General features: G+C 43.4%; 1 protein-coding gene across 2 annotated transcripts in view; it reads right to left on the bottom strand.

Moving 5' to 3' along the window:
- slit1a (slit homolog 1a) overlaps positions 1 to 10831 on the bottom strand; it is a 120550-nt gene that overhangs the window by 65646 nt on the left and 44073 nt on the right. For both annotated transcript variants that reach the window (XM_082153753.1, XM_082153752.1), the window contains exons 5-9: positions 8321 to 8392; positions 8166 to 8237; positions 4930 to 5001; positions 3346 to 3509; positions 1282 to 1429 (exon numbers count right to left, since the gene is read on the bottom strand). In XM_082153753.1, coding sequence (XP_082009879.1) covers positions 1282 to 1429; positions 3346 to 3509; positions 4930 to 5001; positions 8166 to 8237; positions 8321 to 8392 — 528 coding nt within the window. The remainder of the gene's footprint in view (positions 1 to 1281; positions 1430 to 3345; positions 3510 to 4929; positions 5002 to 8165; positions 8238 to 8320; positions 8393 to 10831) is intronic.

The raw sequence follows: 10831 nt of genomic DNA on the forward strand, positions 1-10831 counted from the left end.
TGTAAGTGAATGACACTGGATTCATTTAACATGTACAATGTACAAATAGCCACACCTGCTCATGTTAAAAATAAGGTGGATACTGTCGATTTGCAAGTTGCTTTAAGGGGAGTACATTCACAAACTGATTAAAGCATTTGTTGTGTTTAAATTAAATGAGTAATGTTAGTGTATAAACAGGTAAATACTGCATACAGCATACAGATTACTGTGGCCTGGCTGTAACGATCTGTTCATGGCAATACAATCATTCTGTTGTGGCAGAAACTTCGAGAACACAGCGAACATCGGCTGTGCTGATAAAGGTGGGACGCGCTTCGTCTTTCGTCTGGTTTCGGATGTCATTAGTGTCTGTGGCGGCTGGTTGTGTTTTTAAGGGTCTGTTTTAATGGCACACCCTGCGGCTTCAGTCCACAGTTCTGTGAAGAAAGCAGTTGCTTTCAGTCTAAACAGCCTCATTTAAAACAGGAAAGTCATTTGTCAGGGTCATTTAGAGCCTTCAGAGCCAGAGGCAATTACAGTTCGACTTAAACACTTGCAGAATTTCCCTTCTCTTCAAACGCAAGGCTCTCAGTAGGAAATATAGAAACACAATTTACATTCTTTGGATTGCAGTGATTCCAGACAGCACATTCCTGTGGTCTGTTCAGTCTCTGTCCAAATACATCTGTCGTAGATCATGTGACTAGAGTCCAGAGATTGCAAAACTGCACTGCAAAAAATCATGTTCTTTCTCAGCGTTTCTGTCTTGTTTTCCAGTATAAAGGGAACACTTTACAATAAGGTTAATTAGTTAACTTTTGTTATTGTAGTAACTAACATAAACTAACAATACAATTGTTACTGTATTTATTAATGTTAGTTAATAAAAATCCAGCTGTTCATTGTTTGTTCATGTTAACTAAGGTAGTTAACTAACCCTAACTAATGAACTTTATTGTAAAGTGTTACCAGTATGAATATCTAAACATTCTAAAATTGGCCCATTGGCAGATATTTGTTCTAGTTTTAAGCATGAACTCACTTCATTTTGATAAATCTTTCAGAAAACAAGATCTCGAGTAATTCTAGAGACCTAATCTTGAGTAATTTTGCCTCTCAAGTAAATGTATCTCGCTTTAAGAATGTATAGATATTTGTACTGGAAAACGAGACAAACTTACATTTACACTTATGCATTTGGCAGACGCTTTTATCCAAAGGTAAGTGTGTGTTCACAGTTTGTGAATTCTCTGGGAACTGAACCCTCGACCCTCTACCGTTCGAGCTTCAGGAACTTACATCTCCGCCATGCTGTCGGGCAGGTTAGCCGGGATCGCCGTCAGTCCTTTCCCTCGGCAGTCCACGATGTTATTACTGCAGGTGCAGACGGCCGGACACGAGCCTGTGGCCAAACTACACGACTGGCCCACAGCGCTCTCAGACTGACCTGAGGAGGGACAGGCACAGTCAGTGAGAAGAGGTTGTGGGTAATGGAAGTGAAGTGTGCAGATCGCAGTCAGGAACAGCACTTTACTATTAGGTTCCAGTATTCTAACAATGAAAGAAGTTTGTTCAATTCAACATTCACTAAAACATTATTGAAATAAAAAGTTGTATCTGTTGACCTCAGTGGTCACATGTTAATGTCCTTAACTACTATGTACTTACATAAAAATAATTATTAGGTACAATGCAAAACATGGTATTTCAAGGTGACAGTTACACATTACATTACTGTAGTAGTAATCATTATTTATGCGCAATTTTATAAGCAAATTTGTGTAATTACACTGTAACAATGTCATCTTAAAATAAAGGGTTACACCTTATTTTAAGGTGTCTTTGTTACACTGTAATTACAGTACTGAGTAATACAGGGTTAAGATTAGGGTTTGGTTGAGGGTTAGTTGCATGTAATTTAACATTTAACATTTAACATTTATTCATTTAGCTGACGCTTTTATCCAAAGCGACTTACAATTGCTATATATGTCAGAGGACGCACGCCTCTGGAGCAACTAGGGGTTAAGTGTCTTGCTCAGGGACACATTGGTGTCTCACAGTGGATTCGAACCCGGGTCTCTCACACCAAAGGCATGTGTCTTATCCATTGCGCCACCACCACCCCTGTAATTATGTAATTATGTAATTATGCATAAGTTACTGTTATTACTATAGTAACTACATGTAACATATGTAAGAGTGACACTGTAAAGTAAAGTGTGACCGTATACTGCTGATAGGGGTCAGGTTAGGAGACTCAGGACAGGTTTGGTGGTATGAGTCGGTTTAAGGGTGGGTTCAGAGGTCAACAGTGTATTTATAGATGTTAAGAACTGAAATTAATTACAGCTTTAATGACAGGGAGGAATTTTTTAAATGTAAGTACAACATAAAAACAATGTATGTAAACAATAGGTGCATTGTATCCAATGATTAATTTAAATGTTAGTACATACTGTAGTACTTAAAGACACCTGATATAAGTGGGACTGCGTTTGTTAATGGACCTCAGCTAACATGAACTGATGTATTTTTATTAACAAAGATCAATACATACTGTAACAAATGCATTTAATAACTAATGCATTGACCAACTCTAAATAATTGGACCTAACGGCCCCGATATACTTCAATGTGAAACTGAAGAGCGAACTGGTGTGACGTCCTTTCGAACAAAATCAAGCCAAAACTAAGTTCATTTCAGAAGTTTGAAGCAGCTTGTCACTACGGCTGATTAAACACCTATGAACTCCCATTGGTCAGTGTGGTGATGATGTAACAGGTGGGTGTGGCTCTGAGGCTCCGCCTTCTTTGAGCTGTAAATCTCCATTTCTTCTGTTCAGACGCGAGTAAAAACAGGAACACACTGGAGAGCCGCTTTATAGTAGAAACTGAAGCTGTAATTCTGACTGAAAGAGACACTGACACTGTTTTTCATGTTTAATACTGTAAAGCTGCTGCTTTAAATCAATCTATTGTATAAAGTGCTGTATGAGTAAACGTGACGTGACTGTAGATCTGAATCTCAGAGCTGGAACAAACATCTCCACATCACTATGATCAGATGCTTTCTCAACTGCTGTTTTCTCATTGTTATTGTGTGTTTATTCTGTTATTGAGAGGAAAGAGCAGCTCATATTTACTGTTAGGGATGTTCACTAACAGTATATCGCAGTTCATTTAGAACTTCTTTTTACTCCAACACGAAGAATGAAAGAACTTTGCTGTGAGTATATCAGGGCCTTCATTGTCAAGTGTTGCCGACTCGGCTCTGGTCAGTTGTTTTGGTGATATGCTCTAATTCAGATCAGTGAAATACAATAGGGAATGGAAGGCAGATTGGTCACTGATTGGTCTTACCTGAACAGCTGAACTCGTGTTTCTGGATCTCGGCTACGTTAATTCCTCGTAGCGGAGCTGGAGAACTGCACTGGGTGAACAGACCGATGGTCGGACGCTCACGCAACCACTGCGACAACCAGGCAAGATTGCAGTCACAGTTCAGGTTGTTGGAATGTAAACGGCTGAAGGAGGAAACATGGAAACACAAATGTTAAAGAGGCCATTATGCACTTGAAGTTGTTTCAGGCTCTACTAGAACAGGTTTTCCTGCTTGAATGTTGATTATTCTCCTCATATTCTCCATTGTTGCGGCTCCTCTCTTCTCAGTCTGTCAGTAACGCTCTGTTTACTTCCTGTCTCTATGAAGCCCCTTCCTTCTGAAAAGCACACTGTGCTCTGATTGGTCGGCTGGATCAGTGTGTTGTGATTGGTCGAGCTGTTCGAGTGTGTTTGGGAAATGTCCCGCCCCTTACCATAACCGCCAGTTTAACACACTACTAACTCAACCAGGCCCCGCCCCTTTATTCTGTGCATTAATTATTATAATGAGGAATATTGTGACGTGTTCGTTCCCAGAAGAAACTCAAGACTACAATGGAGGCGTTTCAGGAGTTCAGAAACACTGACACTGATATAGAGAAGAACTGAAAAGACTTTGGAAACCTTGTTCATGCTCAAACTGCATCATTACACACTAAAGAAAGTTTAATAAAAAAACCAGCAGAATTTGTATACTCATATCATATTTGATGAAGTTTACATCATTGATCATTATTTTCAAGTTTATTACTGTGAAGCTGCTTTAGAATATAAAGCCGCTATAAAAAATAAAGGTGATTGATTTGATTTGGCCAATACACAATGTCTTTACCTAAAAGAAAATACCCTAATAATCAGATAATAGAGTTACTGGGTGAAGGAGGAACAACTGGTGTGAGATGACGGGACACAAGCTTCAGAATGAACGATCATGTTTTACAGCTGCAAACAGTTTCAAGATATTAAACAGGGAACGTACAAACTGACTGCAGTCACGAGGATCTGGCGTTCACTCTCTAAAACTGTAATCATGTTCTTGACATTCTTTAATGGAAACCTGTAATGTCAGTTTCGAACCATGAAATCTGTAACTGAATAACAAAATAAATATATAAATAAACCAGAACATCATGAGAAAGAAACTCCATGTGGTAAAACGCTTGAGGAATTTCACAGAAATACCAGAATATGCATTTCATGAAAAAACAGTGTGTGGGGTGTTTATTTCTGGGGGAATTTGCTGTATGTGTGTGTGAATTACGGACTGCGGCTTCTGGCAGAGCCGTGTGGCCTGAGCTGTCCCGCCAAAACTGCATGGAATGATCTGTGTGTGTGTGTGTGTGCGTGTGCGTGTGCGTGTGTGTGTGTGTGTGTGTGTGTGTGTGTGTGTGTGTGTGTGTGCGTGTGTGTGTGTGTGTGTGTGTGTGTGCGTCCGTCAGAAGTTTTTATCTAATGTGATTTAGGGTGTTTTCACTTGTGTTACTTGTGTAATTGGGTTTGGTGTGTGTGTGTGTGTGCATGCATGGTTTGTGTTTTCTGTGCATGTGTGTGTGTGTTACTCACAAGGTCCTGAGCTTGGGCATGTGGTTGAAGCTCGACACTGGAATGCCGCTGATGTTGTTGTTATTCAGCGTTCTGCAAAATATCAAGACAATTAAACCCTCTGGTGCTCCTCATTTAGGGCTCTCACTCACTCATACTCCGGTCAAGAGTGGCCAAACACATTCAGTGTAACCTTTTTCTTTCTTTTCAGTAAAAATCAATGTAATATAAAAACTCGACAATGCAAGTTTTTTTGCATTCGAATGTGCAGTTTTCGACGGAAGTACGAGTTGGAGCCAGAGTGACGAGGGAGCCCGGCGTGGCCTTAGGGATGGCAGTCCATGGTGGAGCCGAAGGAGCGTGGGCTTGGAGGCTTGAGGTGGAACTGAGGGATTCACAAGCCAAGGCGGAGCTGATGACTGGGAAGCCCCAGACGGATCCATGCAGAAGAGCAGAACCACTGGATGAGCCAAGGAGCCGAGGGGATACACTGGAGGAGCCGAGGGGCCGAGGGGAGACAGCGAAGACAGTGGAGGAGACGAGGGGAGACAGCGAAGACAGTGGAGGAGCCGAGGGGAGACAGCGAAGACAGTGGAGGAGACGAGGGGAGACAGCGAAGACAGTGGAGGAGCCGAGGGGAGACACTGGAGGAGTCGAGGGGCCGAGGGGAGACAGCGAAGACACTGGAAGAGCCGAGGGGAGACAGCGAAGACAGTGGAGGAGCCGAGGGGAGAGAGCGAAGACAGTGGAGGAGCCGAGGGGAGACACTGGAGGAGCCGAGGGGAGACAGCGAAGACAGTGGAGGAGCCGAGGGGAGACAGCGAAGACAGTGGAGGAGACGAGGGGAGACAGCGAAGACAGTGGAGGAGCCGAGGGGAGACACTGGAGGAGTCGAGGGGCCGAGGGGAGACAGCGAAGACACTGGAAGAGCCGAGGGGAGACAGCGAAGACAGTGGAGGAGCCGAGGGGAGACACTGGAGTAGCTGAGGGGAGACAGCGAAGGCAGTGGAGGAGGGAGAGGGAGGCTGGGCGGGACCATCTGTGATGAATAAGACTTGGAGCTGGGCACCGAAGACTTATGCCGAGTTCACATTGCACGATTTTAGGTGGACGGGTTTTGAGAAATCGCCAACAAACGTGAGTGACAATGAGTGTTCGCGTGAGTGACAAACACTTGTGTGAATTCTCATGGACGTGATCTGAGATGAGTGAGTCATGATAGTTGGCATGCTAAATATTAGGACCTGTCGGCGATTCAAAATCCTGCTGTGTGAAATGTGTTTTGATTGAAAATGGCGATGACTCACAGCCAATGAGAGAGCAAGATACAGGGCAGCCAGAAGTTCGGGGAGGAGTTATAGACCAGAATATCAGTATTTTAATTTATATATTTACAATTAAATCAAATAGAAACAAAGCGCAAACATTTGCTTAACCCACCGCAACAGCAGCACATTGCAAAATTATTTATTTACCTCCAGCTTTCTTTGCAGAACACACAGTCCTTGCTCCCCTCGTCTCCCCAATCACTTCCTCCTCCATAATCTTTTTTCTTTTTCCCTTTTTCAGCGCACAGACAATTTGGATCGCAAGCTTCTTGCGGGATATCATTTTTAATAACAATTCCAGTTTCGTGCGAGGACTCATGCACACGTGATCTTGCATTATTTCCTAATCACTTCTCGCGTGTGTTTGGTTGTGAAACGTAGTTTGTGGACCAGACAGAGTTGTCTGCGATTCTTCCTCTTGTAAAGTGAAACCCCCTGTCGCCGATCCATCATGCAGTGTGAACAAAGCAGCGACTGATACCCCAGATAGTCGTGCAGTGTGAAATGAACAGTGATCTGACGAGTGTGAACTCGGCATTAGTGCTGGTCATGACCAGTGATGACTTTTGATCTGGGCTTAACCAACAATGACTTGGCCGACTTGGAATTGGATGGGAGCAGAAGAAACATCTCCCTATCAAGTTCATAATATAACACATCCTCTGTAACCCAGCTCTGTGTCTGCACCTCAGCGATGGGAGGGTGGGACTCCAATCCTTCCCCACAAACTCCTCCAATATGCCCTCGATGATGGTCGCTGTTGCAGGATCTGCTTTGAGCTCGGGCTCCGCAACGAAATCAGCCTCTGGCGATCGCTCCGGCTCTGTTGAGGCTCAGAGTCAGCCGTGGGTTCTGGCATTCCCGCGGTGGGCACGGCTGAGCCCTGGCTGGGCTCTGGGGCTGGCGGGGTCTTCCTCAATTACCTCTTTTCCACCAAAAAAGAACTGGTTTGGATCTGGTGCTGGTTCAAAGTTGGTTCAACTTGCGAACCTTCTCAGAACCTGTTTGTTTTTCCACTGACTAGAGAGCCCAGCAAACAACGTCGTTACGTCACTGTGTACGTCGCCATACGTCTGCGCTTTCCCAGAAACGCTTGAACCAACTTCAAGCATAACAATTACAATGGCGGACTACATCGTCTTTCTGCAAATGTTTCTCCTGGCTTTGCGATCCTATATCGGATCTGGCCGAATTTTCCTGGTTTCCAGAACTGGTTTGCGAGTAGGCACCGGCTCCGAACGGCACCAGCACTGCCTTGGTGGAAAAGGGGTATTTGAGGCATATGGTGAACGGTCGGGGTCGTGAATAAGGCATGCCAGGTTGAGAAAGTTCCTCGTGTGGTCCTCGAGGGAGCGACCCCCGGCTCCAGCAGCAGGAGGAGGATAACTGCATGTCCATAGCTATTAATTCGCCGTAAAAAATCCCTTCTTAGGTCTATCGTTCTGTAAGGAGTTGGCTGTGTTGATAATCCAAAGAGGATGCGTGACGCAGGATGAACAAATAATAGTAATACTTTTAATGAACCTGAAGAGAACACTACAAGCACAATGTGACGTTAAAACAAGACAGAACTGAGGAAGGCTGAAGGCTTAAATACACGAGGAAGGAAATTAAAGGAACAGGGAACAGATGTGACAACAAATGAATGTCACTGATTTGACTGATTTAACTGTTTAACATCATGAATTCAATAGTCTACGAAATCATGAACATTTGCCCATCCATATAGTTGCAAGTAAAATGATGATGTTTTGCATGCTGTGAGGACATTAATAATGTAAGTTTTAGCATCTACGTCACATTTTAATTTCCCACACAACGTCACACAGATTAATCCTGGATGGTAAAGACTCGCTCTTGTTCATGGCATAGATTCTGCTCAGTTTCTGATCGGTCTTTAGGTAATGTTTAACATGTTTTTATACTCACAAAACTTCGACTCCACGTAACGCACGGAAAGCGCCGTCCTCGATGCAGCTGATGTGATTCTTGTCTAACTGACTGTTAAAACACGGAATGAAAGGATGTTTAGAGCATTCTGGAGTCTGATCTGGTGTACTGTGATGTTGTGCCGCGGGTCTCACAGGTTCTTGATGTCCGTGGCTCCTCTGAAGGCCTTTCGGGGAATCGCCTGGATGAAGTTCTCACTCAAGTCTCTGTCAAAAGAAAAAAATATAGAATTAACAAGATGAGTAGAGTTTGATAATGGCTTATTTGAAAGTTTGAAATAAAGTTTTAAAAACTTTTGCTAACATGAAGAAGAAGCTTAAACCGTAGATCCGTATGTTGCCTTTGTCAAGCGAACATAACTACCTTACATAATACACATACATAATGGCACTTCATAAACGGCACGCAGCAGTCAGCACACTTGAGTTAACCGTTTCTAAATTTACGTCTCAAAATGTTCTTGAGAGACTTATAATTAATGCATCAATGGAATACAGAGATTACCCAGAAACCATTATCCACGCACGCTCTGTTTCGACATCAGGTGTTCAAATGAATGATTTATATAAGGCTATCTTACTCATTGTTCGTTGAACATTTTGTCAGTTAGTGACGATTGATGTAAGAACTCCCCAAATGCACTGCAAGCCTGAGCAGATCGTACAGACTATTGGTGCCAATACAACGGCTTTCGGAAATGCAGCTTTTTATATATATATATGCCCAGTATGCACAAAAACGTACACTAAACCCTAAACACACCGGTAGTGTGAACAAAAGCATTTGCTGAAGCAACCATGCCATTTTACTTTGAGTCTCTGAGCTCTTTTATCGTGACTCGTATCATAAGTGCAGTGCTGTACCAGTTTACTATGTCAGGAAAGTTAAGTATCATAAAGTATTGTCTTACAAATCATGCACTATTGTAAACGTTTTTTGAGCTCCTATAGTATTGAGCTCTATATATATAATCTGCCCCTGTAATCATAATGAATGTCCTTCGCATTCTATGCATACACACTGTATCTAATTAGCATATTAATGTGTATTTGGGGCAACATGTAATGAAAAAAGACGTGTAATAATGGGAGTAGTAATTAAGAATATTTTCATAATGTTTTATACGAATATCCAGAATTAAAACTGTGACTGTGAAAAATTTTGTCAGAGAAATTCGCTAAAATATAATGTCCTGTACAGAGGCAAGACATCTATTCTGGGTCTCAGGAAGATTCTGTGAATATGCAGATGTCACTTCTGAAACTTTGCAGCATGCGATTGGCCGCCGGTCCTCTTAGCAGCATGAAATACAATACTTTTATTCAATGGATTTAATAGACGGTAGCCGTGACAGCGAGCCAAGACCGCTACGATCACTAAAACACTGTAGCTTTATCAGTTCATCGTGATCTCACAAAGTTGCGTTATAATAAACGAAGCTGCCAACAACACACACTGAATCTCTTTCTTACATCATGTCTACACTGTGTTTGTTGATGAGAGGTTTCGCGAGCTGCATAACTCTGAATAAAAACTCTGAGTGGATTCTGACTAACTTAAACACCTCTGATTGGCCATTGGGTTCATGAGATCAACAACTATCTCTGTGATTGGTTATATTGCTGGAAAAACACGTTGTAAATAGATGCATTTGACGTTCTCCAGAGCACGAACGCAAATATGCACTGGAGCGTTTGCCAGTATAAACCAAGCGTGCCGCACAAGCCTTGAAAAGTGAAGCCAAAATATCTCGATCGCCCCCCGGTGACTGGTCCTAGTATAGGTCATAAGCCCCGCCTCCCCGTGTTATTCAACGGGATGTGAGACCAACTAAACAATTAAATTACACTTCAAATATCTTTTTTCCAAAGGTGGTTTCTTTCATTTGCTGTCGTTTTTATCACGCTGATGTAAGTTCAAGTGTCTGTTTCAAAAATAAGTTGGTTTTTAGTTAGTTACGTGATGCGGTGGTGTAACGTCATGATTGACAGCTGTGATTGACAGGTTCTCTGAGCGAAGTAGTCACTGAAGCACCAACGGACATTTTTTCGGGATCTTCGGAGGACTGAGGAGATTGTATTTACTTTATTTTAACAAGCCTCTTGTCGTACTGCAATACATTTTTTAAAAAGTGTGCAGAATCCACTCTCCCTGAGTGCCTTCTGCGAGAGTGAGGGCAGAGCGCTTTACTTCCTGCTCACTACTGCGCAGGTCTGGTCCCGAGATCGCTACTGCGCAGGTCTGGTCCCGCGATCGCTACTGCTCAGGTCTGGTCCCGAGATCGCTACTGCACAGGTCTGGTCCCGCGATCGCTACTGCTCAGGTCTGGTCCCGAGATCGCTACTGCGCAGGTCTGGTCCCGAGATCGCTACTGCGCAGGTCTGGTCCCGAGATCGCTACTGCGCAGGTCTGGTCCCGAGATCGCTACTGCGCAGGTCTGGTCCCGAGATCGCTACTGCGCAGGTCTGGTCCCGAGATCACTACTGCGCAGGTCTGGTCCCGAGATCGCTACTGCGCAGGTCTGGTCCCGAGATCACTACTGCGCAGACTCAAGTTCCAATATGTCAGCGCCATATCGGGACTCTGGCGGCTTCAGTTCTCATCAATGGAAGAGAGCGAAGGGGCGTCGTCCATCTTTTTTTACA

The sequence above is a fragment of the Leuciscus leuciscus genome, assembly GCF_965113295.1.
Source record: "Leuciscus leuciscus genome assembly, chromosome: 22".
In the NCBI taxonomy this organism is placed as follows: domain Eukaryota; kingdom Metazoa; phylum Chordata; class Actinopteri; order Cypriniformes; family Leuciscidae; genus Leuciscus; species Leuciscus leuciscus.